The 21,872-nt window shown below is 38.8% G+C and overlaps 1 protein-coding gene across 1 annotated transcript in view; it reads right to left on the bottom strand.

Annotated features, from left to right (window-relative positions):
• Positions 1 to 928: 928 nt before the first annotated feature.
• Positions 929 to 21,872, bottom strand: part of nlrc5 (NLR family, CARD domain containing 5) — a 45,064-nt gene continuing 24,120 nt past the window's right edge. Inside the window, 34 exon segments of the mRNA XM_037766594.1 lie at positions 929 to 2,841; positions 3,651 to 3,734; positions 4,069 to 4,152; positions 5,755 to 5,832; positions 5,954 to 6,037; positions 6,136 to 6,219; positions 6,530 to 6,613; positions 9,297 to 9,380; positions 9,474 to 9,569; positions 10,259 to 10,342; positions 10,507 to 10,590; positions 11,936 to 12,010; positions 12,184 to 12,267; positions 12,355 to 12,438; positions 12,534 to 12,617; positions 13,080 to 13,127; positions 13,432 to 13,491; positions 14,274 to 14,363; positions 14,669 to 14,752; positions 15,195 to 15,278; positions 16,242 to 16,307; positions 16,468 to 16,557; positions 16,838 to 16,921; positions 17,041 to 17,124; positions 17,854 to 17,913; positions 18,068 to 18,157; positions 18,414 to 18,497; positions 18,588 to 18,671; positions 18,782 to 18,811; positions 18,911 to 18,958; positions 19,221 to 19,310; positions 19,696 to 19,779; positions 20,738 to 20,821; positions 21,755 to 21,826. Coding sequence (XP_037622522.1) covers positions 2,760 to 2,841; positions 3,651 to 3,734; positions 4,069 to 4,152; positions 5,755 to 5,832; positions 5,954 to 6,037; positions 6,136 to 6,219; positions 6,530 to 6,613; positions 9,297 to 9,380; positions 9,474 to 9,569; positions 10,259 to 10,342; positions 10,507 to 10,590; positions 11,936 to 12,010; positions 12,184 to 12,267; positions 12,355 to 12,438; positions 12,534 to 12,617; positions 13,080 to 13,127; positions 13,432 to 13,491; positions 14,274 to 14,363; positions 14,669 to 14,752; positions 15,195 to 15,278; positions 16,242 to 16,307; positions 16,468 to 16,557; positions 16,838 to 16,921; positions 17,041 to 17,124; positions 17,854 to 17,913; positions 18,068 to 18,157; positions 18,414 to 18,497; positions 18,588 to 18,671; positions 18,782 to 18,811; positions 18,911 to 18,958; positions 19,221 to 19,310; positions 19,696 to 19,779; positions 20,738 to 20,821; positions 21,755 to 21,826 — 2,671 coding nt within the window. The 3' untranslated portion in view covers positions 929 to 2,759.

Here is a 21,872-nt window from a genome sequence, read left to right as displayed (position 1 = left end):
TCTGTTTTCAGGCTTTAAAAAATAATTTCAGAGAGAGAGCGTTCCTATTGGCTGTGCTCTGGTCATGTGACCGCAACATGGTGTTCCTTCACCAAATTTCACAATGGCGTCACAAACTTTCTCATTTTACAGCTAAACCGTGCACTACAGTATTATTCTGAAAACATTTGAGGCGAGAAATAGGCATTAACGTAACATAATATTGATTTATATTTGATCAGCGCTGCCTAGTTTGACCGTTTGGTCGAAGTTCGCGAGTGATTGACAGTCGGCTCTCATAGAAGGCAGCTGGACAGCAGACCTCAGATCAGCTCTATTGCTTGTTTACCTCCGGTCTGTGAAATCTTGCAGATGCCCTTAGGAGGCACATGATTTTTTTCAGGTTAACTGTTTTATGTACTACTGTCAGGATATAGCGACCATTTATAAAAAATAACTTTTATTAATCATATTTGCTCCAATCTCGCCTACTTCAGTTTTAACACAGGAGAGGAGCAGAAAGTGCACCACATTTGCACCACCGGTCTTAAACCACAAGGGAGTGCCAGATCAACATAAACGAACGAGAGTCCTGTGACTGTGTCTGGCCAAATTTCCTCAGTGACAGGCACAGCTGTCATATCAACTGCTCCTGTTGACATTAGTCAGGATTAAATAAGAGTGGGTCATAAAACACACTTGGTGCAAGGCATAGGACGAAAAATACTTACGTACTGAAACTAGGTTATATTGACACGTCAACTTAACTAAAAAAAAAAACAACAGCAAAATATTTAAGAATTAATAATCAACTCTTAGTTATGTAAACATGATTATGAGAGCATTTGGAAATTGGGTTGTGCTTGTACTATGTTAACATATTGTCTTTGAGATAACAGAAAAAAAATGATTAAAACCAAGTTTACTGGCGAGTTGTTAAGAAAGAACACTCAATGTAGTCTTTTTTTAATCAAAATAGCCATCTCAGTGCAAGTCAAAATGTCAAGGATAGAGGTATTTTGTCAACCTGATCACAAACCTTAAAAAGCCAAAACCACTTTTTAAATATCAACTACAGTACCACATAACATTTTGGTCTGTGCAACTTAAAATCCAGTGTCCTTGTAGAAATCATAATAAAACTGAATGATCTGGAAAAGCTAGACAACAACACATAAAGGAATGGGGAAGGAAATAAGGTGCATTTGTCTCAGAACGAAAGCATCATTACAACATTATCAACACAACAAGAAACTCGAGAGACGACAGTGGTGAGAATGCAATCTGTTATTCTCACAGTGTTTCACACTTCTTGTTCAATCTAATTATTATCATCTATTATTCACATGTGTAAAAAACTGAAACTGTTTGAATTACATCTAACTAAATAACTTTCCTTAACAGCAGAAATAAATACGCAGATTGGATAGAGACCACAACCTTAAAATAACCGTAAGAGCAGATAACAGAGAGGGGATCCTCCCTTTCAACTCCTCCTTTACTGTGAGTTTATGATTTATTGTGTTTTCACTTATGTGGCCTCTATTATTGTAAACACTTTACAGTGCAAAGTTTCTCAGCATATCAGAGTGTGCATTCATAGTACATTTAAGTTATTAGCTTGAAACTTACTGGAAGCCGAGCAATCCTTTACATCATGACCTCTAGGTTCATGGCGGTGTGGGATAGCAGAAAGAGCAGGGACAGTGTGCGCAAAGCCGGCATTAACCACACTGAATGGACGGGGCTGATCCAAAATAATAAGCTTTGTGGGTTGTCCCTCCGCCGGCTATCTCAGATAGGGATATTGTTAACCTCATCGCAGTTTTACAGAGCATGGGTTTGGAGTTTTTGTGAGTTTGATTAGAAACAAGTAGTGCTGGGAAAAACTATTAAAATGGCTATATCTATTAAATTATCAAAAAAAGTGAATTTCCAGAGCTCTAGTTCACTTATTTCTATCATTTTCATCCCTGTATAATATTCCTATAATATCCCTATTGGGACCTTTAGGTTTACTGACTCACAATTTTATTTTACTGATTAATTTAGTTGCTGTAAGGACATTCTTGATGCTTATTTTAATCATTTTTAATATTCCCGACGTAGCTTTCTGTATTTCTCTGTGGTCCCCATTATATTCATACTGGTCCTTTAACATAATGATGTAGCAACACTTTCTGTTGCAGTTACTGAACGGTGAGTTTATGGCATTTTTCTGCCAGTTGTCTGTCACACGTGGTGATGCACTGGTTAAAGACTCAGGTCTTATATTCATAACACACCTGACAAAAGGGACATTGTGTGACCGCCACGCTGTCAGCTGATTGCGCCAGTTTACCGTCGTGAAACTAGAGGCCAATAAGTTCATAGTCATACATTCAAATTGTCTCAAAAATTGATGTTTGTTTTTTTTTCCTTTTCTGTACTTAATCACTACTTTGTACTTCTCTATACAAACTCTAAACATTATAGGCATTTTAGGGAAATGCTAAAAGGGATGAAAGTTCTCCCCTATAGTAGACCACATAGTGGTCTTTTAACCCTTCATACTATTAGAGACACCAGCTGCTGCAGTCATCACATACACAACTGATTAAGGGTTTTTAAACACAAAAGTTACATGGGGATCTTAATCATTTGCTGTAAGATTACCCCTCATGCTTTTCTGATGGTAAACACATTTGAACACTGTAGCAGTGATTCACCTCTGCAGATTCTCATGAACTGGAATGTTACTTCTCCACCGCCACTGCCACCGCCCAACAATGCAGATCACATTAGGTGGATGAAAAATTCAGCCTCCTGTCCCTCAGACTGAGCGTTTGGGCCTCACTGGAGGTGATGTTGTTCCTCCACAGCCTGAAAAGCACAGTGGTGGTGGAACATTTTATATTCTCAGTATTTAAATATATACTGTAAATGTTTATGTGTGTGTGTGTGTGTGTGTGTGTGTGTGTATACAGTATATGTATATGTGTCCCTATGTATATATTTATATACACAACATTTTAATGAGGTGTCCCTTGTGGACTGCAATGATTGCTCATCTTGCTTGGATAGCCACTTCCTGATCTTAAAATGTAGAGAGCAAGTCCTTGGCGGATACACTCCTATAATATACATTAGGGCTGTCAAAGTTGACGCGATAATAACGCATTAAATTTGTTTTAACACCACTCAGCATTAACGCAACTTGCAATTTTAAGGTTGTAGTGCGCTATGAAACAGAAAACTTCTAAGGAATCCATTGGTACCAACCATGTCATACTAGCTTGTCAGGAAGGAGGCTAAATAACACTCTAAACTTATGCTAAATTTTGGCGAGGAAAAACTGGCATGGCCATTTTCAAAGGGGTCCCTTGACCTCTGACCTCAATATATGTGAATGAAAATGGGTTCTATGGGTACCCACGAGTCTCCCTTTTACAAACATGCCCACTTTATGATAATCCCATGCAGTTTTGGGTTTGGGTTTATATATAAAACAAATATAGCTGATTTGAAACATATAACAGGCATTAACAAGACATAAATTGTAGTGAAAAAAAGCAAAGTAACAGAAGAGGTATTCAGTGTGCTATCAGCAGATAGTGAAGGTGATAAACAAAATCTACAGGTGCCTGTGTGAGCCAAACCTTGCCTGAGAGACACCATGACAGCAAGTTTACCTGATGAGCTGCAGAGCAGGACACGACTGCAGGGCTCTAAACAGGGCCTCTGCTCCAGAGACACTCACAGTGTTTGACTCCAGACTGGGAGAAATAAAAACATACTGAACATACATTCCATTTTATTCCCTTCAAGTGTGAGTGGGTGGGGGACAAGCAAGTCAACTAAAGGAGGAACTAAATTTAAACTAAATCTAAACCCACAGGAGCACATTTTATTGATTGCAGTGAAGACAAAAAATAAACAAAGTAGAAGAAATTTACTTCGATACCCAAACCAACCTAAATGAATAAAGAAATGGTACGGCTATAAGAGGATTGCAGCAAAACTAAATCTTAAACTGAAAACTAAAACTAAAAACAACACCTGAAATCTTACTGAAATAAAACAGTAAATTGTGTGTGTTCACAAACTCACTCTATTCTGGTCAGCTTCTGACAGAGAGGCATAACTCTGGCCAGCTCCTCTGCCACTTTATCACCACAAGTGTTCCATCCCAGACTAGAAACAGAGAACAACACAGCAGTATAGTATTTAGAAAAACAATCAATTCCTCTCAACATTTAGATCAGGGCTGACAAAACTCACATTTGAAATCAGAATTGATCTTGTTTATGTCCCATATACAGTGCCAAGAAAGTGAAGGCTTTGGAATTACCTACATTTATGCATAATTCATCCATACAATGTGGTCTGATGTGCTTTCAGAGTACTTCAGATGAGGCAAGATGGCAAAATAAGATTTAAAAAGGTGGAAGAGAACCCTTGGGTTACAGTTCAAGACCTGTTTAAATATGTCAAAGTCACTGAGGTGATTTATGTCTCAGCAATAAGGAAGATATAGGGCGACAATGGTGCTCATGGAGGGGCACCATGGAGGAAAGCATGACTCTCCCTTTAAATAAATTGATAACATTGTACATATCAAATTGGCAACCTGAATGTTCTATTATGTCACTGTGAAAACTTGAAACTAAAGACTATATTTTGTTGCAGAAACACCTGACACTTGTTAATAAAGCAAAACAAACGAATAGCCTATCATAACATCATCCTTAAAGTGAAGAATGGAGTAGCGATCTCCATGATTTGTTATCATTTTGCTGCCCCTGGGCCTGAACAACTATTACTCACTGAGAAAAACTGCTGTCAGTCATCTGATGCTAAATAGAACTTAGGAGATGTAACACGAAAATGCCCCTAAACACAGTGAAAAATGACTTAGACATAAGAAAAGTAAGGTTTCAGAATGGTCATTCCTGGCTTCAAATCCCTTTAGATTATGTGACATAATAAAATGTACCCAAATTCTTACACGAACATGTAAGATATTACTGACATTCATGTAATATTAAGCCACAACGTCAGCGTATTAGCCATGTGTTTAATACGTGTTTATTCACATAGAGAGCGGGGAAGTGAGATCGGATCACAAGTGGTCAATCTATACGCATGTGGAGACGCATTCTAATGCCAGGTGTGAACAGGGCCTTATTGTTTCTTGGCACTGTATATGACATGTAAGTAGTTTATAGCTGGTTTTGAGTTCCGTCACACCAGAGAGTGGCGGAGTGAAATGCTGTCACACATTGTTGTGATTCTAGGTAATGTAATGCTAAGAAATAATGCTAAGTAATGCTATGTAAATACTAGCTACCACTCTGGACCTAAAAAAAAAAAATGGTTTAAAAGACACAGCTAATGTGTGAAACTGTTGTTGCTAAAACAATAGCCTTTTTTCTTTTGCACTGTGCAGTGTAACCGCCCCCTACGAGGCCATCACTGTCAACTCAATTCAATAGGGGTCAATAGTGCAAATGTGTATGTCAACGCGCACCAGTTGAACTCAAGGTAAACACTTGCTGAAATCCTGTTGATTTACTTTGCTGCCTCTGTAGATTACATAAATGCAAGTGGAATGTGTTTGAACATTTTAACTTCAACACAGGATCCCATGTTATTGGATGCCGGTAAACTGCACATAACACGCTCATGCATGTTTTGCGAACCTTTAAAGAGATACTGAAGCGGTGCCTGTGATATTTGTCTTCATCATTATACAGTATTACTTACAATGTATTATATGATCATTTTTAGTCTTACCCCACATCCTGTATGAGGGGACAGTTGGACAGACTGGCAGCTACAGCACACAGCTCTGAAGTCCCAACAGAGGTCAGACTGCCAGACCATACAAGAACAAGAAACATATTATCACAACTGTGAAGCTAATAATCAACAAATCTAGTCATCCATCAGGGTTGTGATTTCCAAAAACGTAGGAGAAGCTTATGAGTCTTACTGGATCTTGGTGAGGTTCTTCATGAACATTATTGCTTTGGACAGGCTCACCGCCCCTTCATGTCCAATCCTGTTATCTGACATACTAGAAAAGACACACACGTGCATAAAGGACATAAACCTCAGGACAAGTCTGACAAGCGCAATAAATGTCCATAAAAAAATGTAATGTGTGTGACTTACTCCAACAAAGTGATATGTGTCAGTGACGGTAGAACGAGGGCCATCCTGGCAGCAGTGAGATCACCGAGACTGTTGCTAGACAGACTGGAAGAAAACACAACCACATGTTGTCATTCTGTACGGAAATAAATATGCAAAAGTATTTAATTTCTATTATTCTCTTTAACTAAAATATACATGATGCAAATAATACAATAATAAGTAATACAGCTAAACAGTTTATATGGATTATTTCCAGGATAGCAAACCTCCAAGTGGAAAAAAGGAGCCTGGGGCACACTGATTGCGTACAAGCAGAGCAAATGTGGATGAATGTATGACAGAACTTTCACCTCTGACAGGGTGTTTCATTGGTTTTCCAAAAAAGCATTTATATAAAAAAGCATGTCCTTACTTGAGCTCTTCCAGGTGACTACAGCTGTTCAAAGCCTCCAATAGCATGTCTCCTGATTGGTCGCTGATAAGGTTCTTTGATAGGCTGGAAGACGGACACATACAAAACATTAAATGTAAAACAAGTAGTGTCTCTATAAATAGGCAGGAGGCAGAATGCACAGGCAGCTGCCACAGTGTCTTCTCTGATACTACCACTGGGCGGCGCTCGATGTTCCTCAATGTTTATCAGGAGCCATGAAGCAATTTGTAACCATAACACATTGTAAAGGCAGGGCAAGTTTATTTATATAGTAGATTTCAGTGGAAGCAGCTGGTCCCCATAAAGTAGGTCATGACAGTTAATAAAATGGCCGGTATGTTAGGAGGGATATCATGTCGTATCTCTCGGCCTGCACAATTAATCAAAATTGAATATAAATTGTAACATGGCCTACTAAAATGTTCAAGTCGCAGTATTTGTTAAAGGCAAAGTGTGTGTCAAAATACCATTTTAAATTAAATATTGTGGTGCTGCAGAGATGTCTTGGCTTACAAAATCATATTCTACAGGCTTAAGAAAACATATGTTTGGTACAGATCCCCGCAAAAATCACACAACAATAATCATTTCGATATGTTTTTCAATGAAAATAAGAATAATGATGTAAAAATTAAAAAAAAACAAAACAAAAAAAAAACATATTAATAATAATATTATTAATAACTAATATTGCAAATCATATCACAATTGAAATATCAGTCAAAATAATCAAAATTAGATATTTTCTCAAAATCGTGCAGCCCTACTTGTCTCTAGTATAACCGCTGCGTGAATAGTTTACACAAGACACCGAGCAAAGTGTGCTCACGTGATCCAAGAAACTTTTTCAACAACTTAACAACGGCTCTGCAGTCATCAAGAGCCATATAATAATTATCTGCAGGATTATAATATAACAAATGATGTACACACGTGGAAAAAATTGTTGGTACCCTTCCGTTAAAGAGAGAAAAACCCACAATGGTCACTGAAATAACTTGAAACTGACAAAAGTAATAATAAATAAAAATTTACTGAAAATTAACTAATGAAAATCAGCTGTTGCTTTTGAATTGTGGTTCAACAGAATCATTTTAAAAAACAAACTGATGAAACTGGCCTAGACAAAAATGATGGTAGCCCTAGAAAAGATGTAAAATAATTTGACCATAGGGACATATTAAACTAAGGTGTGTCCTGTAAATAGCATCACAGGTATCTTCAAACTTGTAATCAGTCAGTCTGCCTATTTAAAGGGTGAAAAGTAGTCACTGTGCTGTTTGGCATCATGGTGTGTACCACACTGAACATGGACCACAGAAAGCTAAGGAGAGAGTTGTCTCAGGAGATCAGAAAGACAATTATAGACCTTCATGTTAAAGGTAAAGGCTATAAGACCATCTCCAAGCAGCTTGATGTTCCTGTGACTACAGTTGCACATATTATTCAGAAGTTTAAGGTCCACGGGACTGTAGCCTACCTCCCTGGACGTGGCTGCAAGGGGAAAATTGATGACAAATTGAAGAGACGGATAATACGAATGGTAACCAAAGAGCCCAGAACAACTTCCAAAGAGATTAGAGGTGAACTCCAAGGTCAAGGTACATCAGTGTCAGATCGCACCATCCGTCACTGTTTGAGCCAAAGTGGACTTAATGGAAGACAACCGAGGAGGACACCAAATCATAAAAAAACGAGACTGGAATTTGCCAAAATGCATATTGACAAGCCACAGAGCTTCTGAGAGAATGTCCTTTGGACAGATGAGACAAAACTGGGGCTTTTTGGCAAGTCACATCAGCTCTATGTTCACAGACGCAAAAATGAAGCATACAAAGAAAAGAACACTGTACCTACAGTGAAACATGGAGGAGGCTCGGTTATGTTATGGGGCTGCTTTGCTGCATCTGGCACAGGGTGTCTTGAATCTGTGCAGGGTACAATTAAATCTCAAGACTATCAAGGCATTCTGGAGCGAAATGTGCTGCCCAGTGTCAGAAAGCTCGGTCTCAGTTGCAGGTCATGGGTCCTCAAACAGGATAATGACCCAAAACACACAGCTAAAAACACCCAAGAATGGCTAAGAACAAAACATTGGACTATTCTGAAGTGGCCTTCTATGAGCCCGGATCTAAATCCTATTGAACATCTGTGGAAGGAGCTGAAACATGCAGTCTGGAGAAGACACCCTTCAAACCTGAGACAGCTAGAGCAGTTTGCTCACGAGGAGTGGGCCAACATACCTGTCGACAGGTGCAGAAGTCTCATTGAGAGTTACAGAAATCGCTTGATTGAAGTGATTGCCTCAAAAGGTTGTGCAACAAATTATTAAGTTAAGGGTACCATCATTTTTGTCCAGGCCAGTTTCATTAGTTTGTTTTCTAAAATGATTCTGTTGAACCACAATTCAAAAACAATATCTGATTTTCATTAGTTAATTTTCAGTAAATTTGTATTTATTATTACTTTTGTCAGTTTCAAGTTATTTCAGTGACCATTGTGGGTTTTTCTTTCTTTAACGGAAGGGTACCAACAATTTTGTCCACGTCTGTCTGTATGTATATATATATATATATATATATATATATTTAATTAGAATAATCTGAACATACACAGTGTCATACAGACAAGACGGGCATTCAAAGGTTTTTGAAACGTGACACTGTTGATAAAAGGCCACAGTACTGTAAGTCCCTATCATGGGGTTAATCTACCCTCTCTTTGACAATATGACCTTCCTGCCTACCTGATCTTCCTGAGCTCCGTCCAGATAGGAAGGAGTCTGATCAGCTGTTCTATTCCTCTATCAGCCATCCTCCAGCCCTCCAACCTGACACAACAAGAGAAAGGACACATCCAACATCACTGATGACAACCTTTCTTTTATGACAGACTTAAATGAGGTGAATGAATGTGTGCTCACTCTATCTCCTCTGTTTGTGTGAGTCCCTCCATAGCAGCTAGGAGCTCTAGCACACTGTTTTCTTCTGATGGTCCCATTGCTGCAATCTTATTCAGCCTGGCACACACACACACACACAGTGCACAAAGGGTCAAATTTACTGTTCAACCAAGCAATCATCAAATCCTCAGGGTAATTGTTGATTGTTGATATGCAATCGGAAACTCGTGCATATCTCTCATGTGAGGAGGATTTATATCCATGTAAGTATGACATGTATTCAAACGCTGTATAAACAGCATCGCCATCTGCAGTCTAAGTTCTGACCTTGCAGCTCATCAGTGAGCTACAGTTTACAACTTAGCACTATGACAGAACTGGGAATGGTAAATTTCCCCCAGAGGAAGGGGGGGGATTGTGGGATCACACTTATGTGCGTTCATGTGGAGCCGACGACAAGCTGGTATGACGAGCTGCAGCAACGGTGGCTGCAATGTGAGCAGTTAGAGTAAGCAGCAGCTTTGGCAGTTACCGTGTGAGCAAATCATAAATAGACCAGATTACTGGAGTGGCACTGGATATGCGTGAGTTAAGTGTATCCATATGACCGTCGCACTAGATATAAAGATGTCTACCTTAAATAGCATGCCTGGCTTAGCTCCACTTAATAAATGAAAATACTTACAACTACATAATGACAAGCTATAAAGAGGCAGATTTATATTAGATTAGCCATTAAAATTACTTGTAAAGGTCAGTTCTAATGAGACTGCTACAGTAGAGAGCAGGCAGATGGTGTTTCTTACTTGAGGCTGCGTATAGAGTTGATATTCCTTAGTGCCTGTGCCAGGCACACCATGCTCTCCTCATTCAGCTTCAAGGAGTCCAGACTTGGGGGGAGTGCACAGAAACACACATAAATATACACATTAAACACAGAGATGCATACACAGAAAGAGACCTACTTTGAACTTCAAGACCTTATAGAAGCCACTCTATCTGTACTCAGACATGTTTGTACACATATTTATTCATATGCATGTGCGTGTCTTACCAAAGGCCTTCCAGACTGACACACTCTCCTAGCGCTTCGACGAGCCGCAGACCTCCAGCCGCTGACCACTCACAATGAGACAGACTAGAGAAGACAAATCCAACGGTGACACAGGCTGCATTCCAAATCGTATAGTTTGTCTTTTTACTTTTAGGGGTGTACTGCAGCTGCCCTTACAAAGTTTGTACTGTTGCATGCAGTATGCATACAACTGGGACTACTTCGCCATAACATTGCGCTTTGAAGTTTGACCTTTTGCTCATATATACGATAACTTTTTAATGTGTTGTATGTCAATGAGCTGTCATCAGGCTGTGCTCTCTCAGCGGCTCAGTCGATGTGACATATGTTCTGCTGCACAGAGGATCGCGTGTATTGCAAAAGCATGCTGGCTTACATACTGCAAAAATGCGACCAGGTGCAGTAGGCGGTCTGGTGTTTATGGCCTACCGGATTTGACATACTATATGTATTGGGACCAGGGTTTACGGTACTTTTTTTTTTTGACGGCCAATACGGCTGTTAATATTCCAGAATGACGGCCATATAGAACAACTACCGGACATATGTCTTAAATAACCATATAATAACCTACATTTGACATAACGTCAAAATAAGTTAAATGAAGATGCAGTCTAAAAAAATAAAATAATAGGCTGGTCGGTCCGAATTCCGCGTTTGTCAAATTCAAAATAAGAGTTGTGTGGCTCACAGGGATGAAGCTTCATTCATAACGTTGACATACAAATAATTATTAATACTTTACCGAAACATTGTGAGAAAAAATGTATTGTAAAAAAACATAGATGTAATCATTATTTATATCATTATTATAGTGGATCGGTCCGAGCCACTTTGTTTGTTTCGCATTTACACAGTCAGCTGGCTGTGTGTGGGGAAACGCTTTTTTTAGTGCACACACAGAGCAGACAGCCAGTGGACCGGGAGGAGATACTCACTGAATTTGACAAAAAGTGTCTTGAATTAGAAGCACAGCGAAGCAAAGGCATTTTTGTACAATACAAGTTTATATTTCAGTTGTCTTGGCAACATATTGTACAACATTAGGCTATTTAATATGCTATTAATTAATATGTTTATTTATTTGGCATATTTCCCAACAGACATTTTGGCCGTTGATCATTTAATCTGCCGGACAACTACACTTGATGCTAACATAAACCTTGAATGGGACATTCTCAAGTTTTTTCTGGCATACTAAATAGTATGGTACAGTAGTATGAGTGTTGGAACGCACCCATTATCTAATGTTCATATACTGTATGAGATTGTTGAAAAAAATTAACACAATCCCATGAGTAAGTTCCACATTATAAACGCGTTATTTCTTTTACATGGTAACGATTGATCAATGAATATAACGCACACTTCTACAGAAATATTATTGTGATGAATGTTAAATGCTCACTTGAGTGATCTTAGGCGGGGCATCATTTTGGTCATAATGCGGGCTGCTGTGTCACCAATCACATGACCTGACAGACTGGGAGAGGGAAAAATGAAGATTTCATTTAAATTCATAAACATAAAAAAAAATTGTGCTGATTATCCACTTCAACCATGTCATACAGTGCTCAAGTTTTTTGTTGTTGTTTTTTTTCAAAATGAAAATGCTCCAGACAAGTCATAAAATGTGCTTGTGTATGTGATGCTCACTTTAGGCGCTGAATGGCTCTAGCCTGCAACAAGGCCTCTGAGAGCTTCTCAACCACAGTCACACAAGCCTCTTTGGAACCAATACTGCAGAAGACAAAAGCAGCTGCTTGTCATGCTGGAACTTTAATACAGACATTAGTGAAAGTGTCAAATGTGAATAAAAGCTCTCACCTGAGAGAAGTGAGATTTGGCAGCGAGGGCAGAACAGAACAGAGAAACTCAGCTCCCTCTATATCCAGGCTGTTGTGGGAAAAACTGTGAATAATGAGAACAATTAGGATCTATTTTGTCTTTGTTTCTTCTCTTGCATACTGCCATGTGCGTATTATAGATATATAGAGAGTACTAACTCAAGCTCTGTCAGTAAAGGACACCTCGGGATGATGCTCTTCATAGATGCAAGCTGATACCCCTCGACTGCACAGTCCAAGAGGCTTGAGGAGAGAAGAGGAGAGGACAGGAGGGGAGGGGAGGGGAGGAGAGGAGAGGAGAGGGGAGGAGAGGAGAGGAGAGGAGAGGAGAGGAGAGGAGAGGAGAGGAGAGGAGAGGAGAGATTATTAACGATACAGTTAAGCTCTTTTCTATTCCCAAAAACATTTTGGTCTCCAGTGAATTCACAAGCCTTTGAAACAATACATATCTTGTTTTCTGTCAATATGAATGATAATTCTTAAAGTGCAACATTTGCAAGCATTTTGTTTCATAAGACACAATTTACAAAACTATGAACACTGGCTCGATAATGGCCAACTTTATTCATATTTTTTCGGAAGGCAATTGATTGAGTTGATATTATGCCAGTAGAACAGTGGGACTGTGATGAAGTTGTGCATCACTTCACGGTATTAACTTTGCTATCCAATGTTTAGTGTAGTGCATTTAAAGGACAAAAGTACCCTATTTTTTCTGTGGCCATTGATGGGGTCAGATCTGCAGAGTCATCACTGAAAACACAAGAACACATGAGCCAAAAATGCTATATAATATATCCAGAACTTTGCAAGATGTCTCCTACTTCACTGAATTCTCCGTGTTTGTGCACTGGAGACTTCAAGTTTCCACATCATATGACTGGCTTCATAACTAGTTGTGATTTCATTCAAACATTCCCACTTCAAAAGATGGTGTTATAGTGTCAAACTCGGCACATACACCATTCATTCAACATTCAAGTGAAGGAACAAAAAGCTAAACAAATATCTGAGTGGAGGAGGACTTTAATTTAAACATGCAACACAAATATATTACCTGACTGAGGTCAGTTCAGCGGACTTCATCAAAGACAGGTGTAGCGTGGTGTGGTGAACCCTGCAAAGTAAATGCAAACGTTACTTACACATCACAACAGACCTATGGTGATGTGGGACATTCTACAGCAAGTTTGAATATGTTTAAATATGTGTTATACCCATAGACTGTATATAAAATGGACGACGTGACAGCTCCCCAAAAGTGAAGCCAAAACATCTTGATCGCCCCCTGGTGGCTGGCTGCAGTATAGGACATAAATCCTGCCCCCTCCGTGTTAGCGAATGGGACATGGGCCAAACTAATAGTACAGAGTACATACATTTTTCGCAAAGATGGCTTATGTCATTTAAGGTATATTTTACACGCTGATGAATTTTTGATGTTAATTTTTCTGATTAGTTTGTTTTTTAATTAGTTATTTGATGCTATGAAAAGGGGATGGGACATCGTGATTGATAGCTACTCTGAGTGAAGTAGTTGTGCAGCCGGAGGCTCGGGAATTGTACGAGAGAAGAGATGTAACTTTAACTTTCCATAACAGTTACAAGTCTATGTAATAGAACATGTGTCAATTTGATCATAAATGTAGATATAGAGATGTTATGTTTAGTTTAGCTACCGCGGCTCCAGCCCCCCGATCACTACTGCCTAGACTCTGGCTCCAAATGGCGTGAAAATCTCAAGATTGCAGCTCCCGTATCAAGGATATTTTGGCTTCACTTTTGTACATTGGGACGAAGTAGAGACGCGTCGTCCATCTATATATACAGTCTGGATTCATTACAAAGAGTGTACAGTCTGCCAACATGTGTTTACTCTCATGCAGTTGCGTATCTGACCTGATAGTGTGTATGTTGCTGCTGAGATCACAGAGACAGCGACACAACAAACTAACAGCTTCCTCAGATCTGATCCAATCTTCCTCAATACTGGCAAGAAAGAGAGACTCTGATACAGCTCAGTATTTCAACAATAGAATTCAGTAGTTCAACACCAGTTCGTTTAACTGTTTGGACAGAAACACGGAGATGTGTTTAGCCAAGATTAAAATACAATATGGATTGCATGCTGACAAAAAGCAAAGCTAAAACTTCTCCCCCCATCACTGCTTCAAAATTACAGAGGGAATACTGACACAACTTGCTCTCTGGTTAATAAATCACTAGTGTTGAAGTGGAAGAATCAAGCTATGTCAATAGGCTACACAGGCTACATCTACTGTATTCCTTCTTACCTGACACTGAATCCTCTCTGAATGCTGTTTAACTGCTTCACAAAGTCTTCAATCCAATCTGACTGCAGCAAGTTGTTCCTGAACCTGTGGACCAACCACAGAGTAGAAAATAAACACTGAACAACTTTAGACACTTTAATTAGTAGATGTCCTTCAGATAATTTATATTCATATACTCACATTAAATTTGTCAAAAAAAAACATCAATAATGATAAAAAAAACATTTCCTCAGTCTGTTGAATCAAAAATAAACCTGTTTATACCTTGTTTGAAATGTTAATTCTTCAGGAGTTAAGGATAGGGTTTTTGAAATGGGTTTCAAAAGACAAAGATTTTTTTCATTTAAGCACTTACATTTCTATTTAAAAAAACACAACGTCTGTTTTCCTAAATAAGATAAAATAAGATAATCCTTTATTAGTCCCACAGCGGGGAAATTCCTCAAAAGTTGAAGCCATAGAGAAGCTTTTCATATGATGATGAGAGTTACAGTATAAAAAGGTCTGAAGATGGAGGGGTACTTACTCCAGTTTGGTCAGACTGGGACAGTCAGACACAATGTCCGCTAATCTGACCAGATGTTCAAGTTCCAAACTACTCTCTCTGACACTGGCACAGAGGCAGAAAAGATAGGAGGGGAGAGAACAAACAAAGAATAACTCAACTCTTTTAAAATATTGCCAAACTGATGAATGCAATGTGCAGTGAAACCTTTAAACTACCTTGTCAGACAACAAAGAAAGAAAGAAACCTGATACCTCTGATGTATCTCGTGCTGAAATATCAGGTTCAAACTGTCTAGAAATTTCACAGAAAAATCTGCAGTTATTCTAAGCTATAGTGATGAGTTCTGTTAAATGGGGTATTAGATAAGGAACACCTCATACATTGTGCTCCACACATTAAAGGGGCACGTTTGGTTAAGGTTAAAGGGATAGTTCGGATTTTTTGAAGTGGGGTTGTATGAGGTACTTATCCATAGTCAGTGCATTACCTACAGTAGATGGTGGTCAGCACACACCCCAGTTTTGAGAAGGAGAGAGGGGCAGCAGCAAAATGCATTTTAGGCACCTAAAAGAAAGGCCCACCTAAAAAAAGTCAGTATCAGTTGAAGTGTACTGTAGTGTGCTGTATTAGGAATATTTTCTGACGGGGAACTGAAGCCACTATCAAAGTAAAATTACTATTTTTGTCAATGGAGTCTGGTGGCTTCGAAGAGAGCATAGATAACAGCTTCAGTTGGAAAGGGCTGTCTGACGGCAAGGTAAAATTATCTAAATATAGCATACACTTAAATTGATTTGGATTTTTTTTAGGTGGCTAAACTACGTTTTGCGGCTGCCGCCTTCCACAGCAGTACATTGCTTTGCTTCCATGCTGGTACTCCAAACTGGGGACGTGTCGACCGCCATCTACTGTAGGTAATACACGGACTATGGATAAGTACCTCATACAACCCCACTTCAAAAAAATCTGAATTATCCCTTTAATTTAAGAATCAAACGGAAAGCCTCTGCATAATGACTGAATGGTAGTTACTTGTACTATTGTAATTATGGATTCTTGTCCTACCTCAGCGTTTTTACACAACCTTCATATTGTGTAAACCAGATGAGACACCTCTCCTCTGCTCCCAAACTACCAGCAGACATCAGAAAGTTGAGTTCATGGGCAAAGAGACAGACAGGGATGAATACTTTGTTAATTCTTACAGTTTTTCATGCTTACAACAATTTATTTAATTGCTTTCTGTTTTCTTGGCCCTTAGTTCACTCATGTCCACAATGCACAGACTTACCTGACTTCTACAGCAGAGACGTTGTTACAGGTACACAGTGTGCTGGCCACATCCAACAGCCCCAGCTGGGTCAGACCATTGTTGCTCAAACTGTGGATGAAGACACATTAAAGACCAGAAAAGTGTTATTTGATATTTAACCCAATATCTGTTATATTACCGTCATACTCTAACTACATTCTGTGGATGACATGTGTTGTAGGAATGATTGGAGGAAGAGCACTATGAAGTAATTTGTGAGTGAACGAATTAATAACATTTTCTCCTAGGAGTCTAGGGGGGCTCCGTAGTTTTGTTTTTTATACAGCAGGTAAAAATGAATATAGAACTGAAAATGGTAATAATCAATATTTCACAAAATGTATCTTACTTTACACAGCTGGTGATTTTAAGCTTTTGTAGAGAATCCACAAAACGCTTCACTCCTTCATCTTCCAGTTGGTTCCTTGATAAACTGCAGTCAAAAAAAAGAATAACTCAGCATCCATTGCAAGCACTGGTACCGGTATGTATGCTCAGTACATGGTTGCTTGCTAATGTATGAGTAAGACTGGGTTTGTGTATGGCACATACTCCAGGTGAGACAGTTGAGGACCCTGCTGTAGGATCTCGAGCAGTCTCTCCAAGTTGTCACCGTTCAGGCTACAATGAGTTAACCTGTGTGCATGCAGTCAGTCAGACAGAGAGACAGAAAGACGCTACATCATGGCATTAAGACAGGAAGTCACAGACAGTTATGGCAAAGAGTACAGAAGCAAAGAGACAAAACTCCGGTGCTTTTTTGACAACAGCACTGTTGCTTTTGGACTGAAAACGCCAATGAATCTGTGGCATAAAGAGACATCTGTAAATCTGAGGATTTTTTTTTTCCCGAGGTAAATCAACTTCCCCGTACGAACACTTAAATAGCCCTCATTTAAATCATTATGTCCTAAAAGTTGTAAAATTCACTAATAGCTGAATCCAGAGTTATTTTCCTCTATATAATTCACGTGCATCATAATCAATTACGTCCAGTTTTTCTTCTGATAATTTCTTCTTTTTGGTGACACTCACACCAAAATATATATATATACATATATATATATACATATATATATATTATTTAAAAAAAATAGGGAGAATGTTCTCTCCTATTGCTGCAGAGTTCCATCTTCAGTTGTGGTAGACAGCACTTTCTACCAGTGCTGGCAGAGTTTTATGATCATTTTATACTGAACCACATACACTGGCAGTCAGACTGAAAGAGAAACTAGAAGAAGCTAGATTGTATATACCGTATGTACAATGAATGTTTGGACAACTGAAAAGCAAACATCCACCACGTGTTTGTAGTTATATCAGCAAACAATGCACTCAAAAAAATGTCAGTTGTTGATCACAGACCTGCAGCTGGCTTGTTCTGCTTTCACACTGTCAAAATGGATGAAGGATTCAGTCTGAGGCCTGAAAAAGAGTTTGAAGCAGTACTTAACAAAAACATTAGCAGTGACAGATATCAATAAATGACAGAAAAAAATAGAATTATTGTAGTGACATATTTAATATTTAATTACTCCCATTAATTGTAGCCACGACAGAACAGACTGACAAAACGTACCTGAGCTCCACTGATGTGACTCGCTGACTGGCAGTCAAACATCTGACCAACATCAGTGCTCCAGTTGTGGATGTGATGCTGTGGCTGACACTAAAGAAGAAGAGTAAAGGGCTGATTTAAGTTAAATGAGAAGATGGTAATTGATGATTGAGGAAGCCTAAGAACAAGAATTTCATTGCCAGCTACTGCTCCACTGTTAAGTGTTGTGCTACTGACAATTAATATCCCCAACAGCAATTATTTAAGTTTCACATGATAAAACAAAAACTGGATACAACTACAGAAATCTTTACTCACACACAGACCCATCCACAATACTTAATTCATGCATGTGTGTACATCTTACTTGAGTCTCTGCAGTGATGTCATCTTCGGCAGGACCTTCAGCAGATTCTCGATAGCCTTGTCTGTCAATGAGCTGTGAGACAAACTGATGCAACATTAAAGTATATTAATGTCTACCAGTGTTCAGTCATAATCATGAAATGATAATGTGTGGATATACAATAATCAGACTTACTCTAACTCCAAATGGGAGCTACACTGGACCAATCGTCTACAGAGTGTGGTTACATCGGCTGGCAGGAGGCTGCTGATGTTTAACCTACAACATTAAAGAGGATCCTCTTTTAATTTCTTCTTTTTAAGTAATGACTTTATGTTGTATTTTAAGAAAGTCAAATGTGTGTTATGTGTTTTATCAGCTTACTGTACCTGAACATCTTTAGCTGCTGTTTGTCATCCCTAAAAAAAAAGCAAAGAATTAGTTTAGTAGCTGAAACAGGAAAAAGGAGACAGTGGTATCCAGATGTGTGGAGGATTTCACAGATGCAGCTTTTCAACCTTTTATCAGGGCAGAACTTCAGGATCACCTGCTCTCTGTCTCCATCACTGTAAAACCAAACAGGACAACATCACATTAACCATCTGCACATTTTAACACCAGTTTACAATTAAAGACCACGTCTCTCATAATAATTCATTTCTATGCAAATTTCTACGGCATATAAACTTGTATTTTGTAAACAGACAAAAATGAGCCGTGAAGCAGCATTTGTCCAGCTGGCAGCTCGCCACATTAGTGAAACAGGTGCTCACTCTGTTGTTGCTCTAATAAAATCATTAAATGCCTAAAATGTACAACAAAGACTACCTGATGTGAATTTGTGTTAAGTTGTCAAGGGAGCACAAAGCACCAGCCAGCATCACCACTCCTTCCATGCCAATCCCATTGTTACTGGCACTGAAAAACACACACAAAAACAATGAGCCAGGGGGAACGACATAATTTAGCTCTAAATAAGCCATTCATATCAAATAATGCCCTATGGTAAACTCTGTAGCTGCCAGCGCTGACACATTATGTTTGGAACCTGTTTGGTGACAACATAACAGTCCTGCTTTTGCCAAATAACCAAGATTAGATCAGTTCTGGGTAACACAACAGAGTCTCATCTTTCATTTAAAACACATCCTCCTATCTCAATAAAAGTCACTCATTCTTATCAAATGCATATCACGCAACCTTATGTTGGGGGTTTGCTATAAAGAACACCAGTATAGGTTTCTGATATTGTTTTAATTGTTTTGTATGTATCTTTTGTTATCAATTTGTGTGTGCGTCTTACTTTACTTCCTGCAGGTTTCTGAGGCGAGGCAGGACGTCCAACAGTTTAATCAGACCTTTCTTGCCTAAACAGTTACTGGACAGACTGATAGACAAGAAAGTGGGATTAAAATAATGTCAGAGACAAGAAAGAGTACAATATTAATAGCTGCCAAAATAAAAGAAACACTTAAAGGGATAGTTCGGATTTTTATGAAGTGGAGTTGTATAAGATATTTATCCATAGTCAGTGTATTACTACAGAAGATGGTGGTCGGCACGCCCCCAGTTTGGAGAAACAGACAGGACTACCGGCAAAGGAGTAAAGCAATGTACTGCTGTGGACGGGGGCAGCAGCAAAACGTATTTTGGCAACCTAAAAGAAAGGCCCAGCTTAAAAAATCAATAAAGTATATGCTATATGTAGAATATTTTCACCGCTTCATCTTGCCGTCAGACAGCCCTTTTCGATGGGGAACTGAAGCCGTTGTCTATGCTCTCCAAAGCCCCCAGACTCCATTGACAAAAACAATTAATTCAAAGTAAAGCAGTGAAAATATTCTAAATATAGCATACACTTAAACTGATATTGATTTTATGTGGGCCCTTTTTCTAGGTGGCTAAAATATGTTTTGCTTCTGCCCCCGTTCACAGCAGTACATTGCTTAGCTTGCATGCTGGTACTCCTGCCTGTTTTTCCAACCTGGGGGCGTGTCAACTGCCATCTACTGTAGGTAAAACACTGACTATGGACACTTACATACAAACCCACTACAAAAAATCTAAAATATCCCTTAAAGTAAACTACGAGTGCAGAAAATAGAGACAGTGCAAAAGATATAAAAATAACATTGGATGTGTAGCCACATCTGAATTTACTATGCAGACACATGATGATTGCTAATGAGGTACATTGGCTAGGTTAAACAAGTCATTATAACCATACTGTATAAACTGATTTCAGCATAGTGTGCATATAGATGATCACTATATCATTACAACTACTAAATGTTATCAGTGATCCTCTTTTAGCATGCAAGACAAGTGGTTTTTGATTATCTTACTCCAGCAGAGTGAGATCAGAGGAGGTTCCCAAGCTCCTCCACACTCCATCCAGATGAGTAGATAGCAGACCACAGCAGCTGAGACTGACAGAGGCAACAGTTTCATCATCATCATCATCATCATCATCATCATCAGCAGTAATACTAATATTCAGTAATATAATATTATGTTCGAGCTTCACTCTGAAGATTGATGTATGCGCAGAGTTTGACACTAAAACACATTAATATACTGAAGTGGGAAAGCTTTCTCTGTGCTCAGCTTAAATCTGAGCGTAACACCTTTATGTATGAGCAGGAATTTGTGACACCACAACTAGTTTTGGAGCCAATCGTGGTCCAGTATTTGAAACCTCCAGTGCACATACACTGAGAATGGACTATTCGGTGAAATAGATGGCATCTTGTGTTTAATAGTTCAACTTTCAACTAAACTTTCAATGGAAAACAATATGAGAGACAAATTATTATTCCAAACAGAGTATTGTTATATTCTTTAAACATTAAACTATCTATATCACTGCCATTTCTCTTAACTATAGTTGAATTACAAACAATCTGAATAATCCCGTTGCAACAGGATGTGTTACAACCTGATTCTAGTTCCACATTTTCTATCTGCTATGTGCTTCTAACTGTCCAGTCATTTCAGATCCTGCCACTCCTTCCTGCCTGGCAGTTCCCCCTGCATTCCAGCCATTTCCCATCTTCTGATCTTATATATATATATATATAGTCTCATTTAACTTCCTGCATAGCAGCTGTCATCTCTTCCTGCCTCATTCCTGCCGTTATGAATCCCTATCTGCTGTTTAGACTTCTGCCCCTTTGTCCCTTTGTTTGATCCCCCTAACTTGTTAGATTTGCCTTACCCTCCTTGCCTGTCTGGTATTGACTTTTATCTGTTTCTGACCATGAATAAAACTGAACTTTTAACTTAACCTGCCTGAGTTTTGCTTTTGGGTCCAACTCTGAAAATACTGAACAGTTACACAGTGACAATAATGTAATACATACCAGAGAATCTTTTTCTGAGGTTTTTCTCTCCCTCCAGAAAACACTATGGACATCTGGACAGGACTCTGTAGTCTGAAACAGTTTTAAAAAAACATAGTGGTGACAGCACTATTAAAGA

Source organism: Sebastes umbrosus, chromosome 4, assembly GCF_015220745.1.
Source record: "Sebastes umbrosus isolate fSebUmb1 chromosome 4, fSebUmb1.pri, whole genome shotgun sequence".
Taxonomy (NCBI): Eukaryota; Metazoa; Chordata; class Actinopteri; order Perciformes; family Sebastidae; genus Sebastes; species Sebastes umbrosus.
Note: the sequence above shows the minus strand (reverse complement) of the source record. Positions and strands in the feature narration are given on the sequence as shown.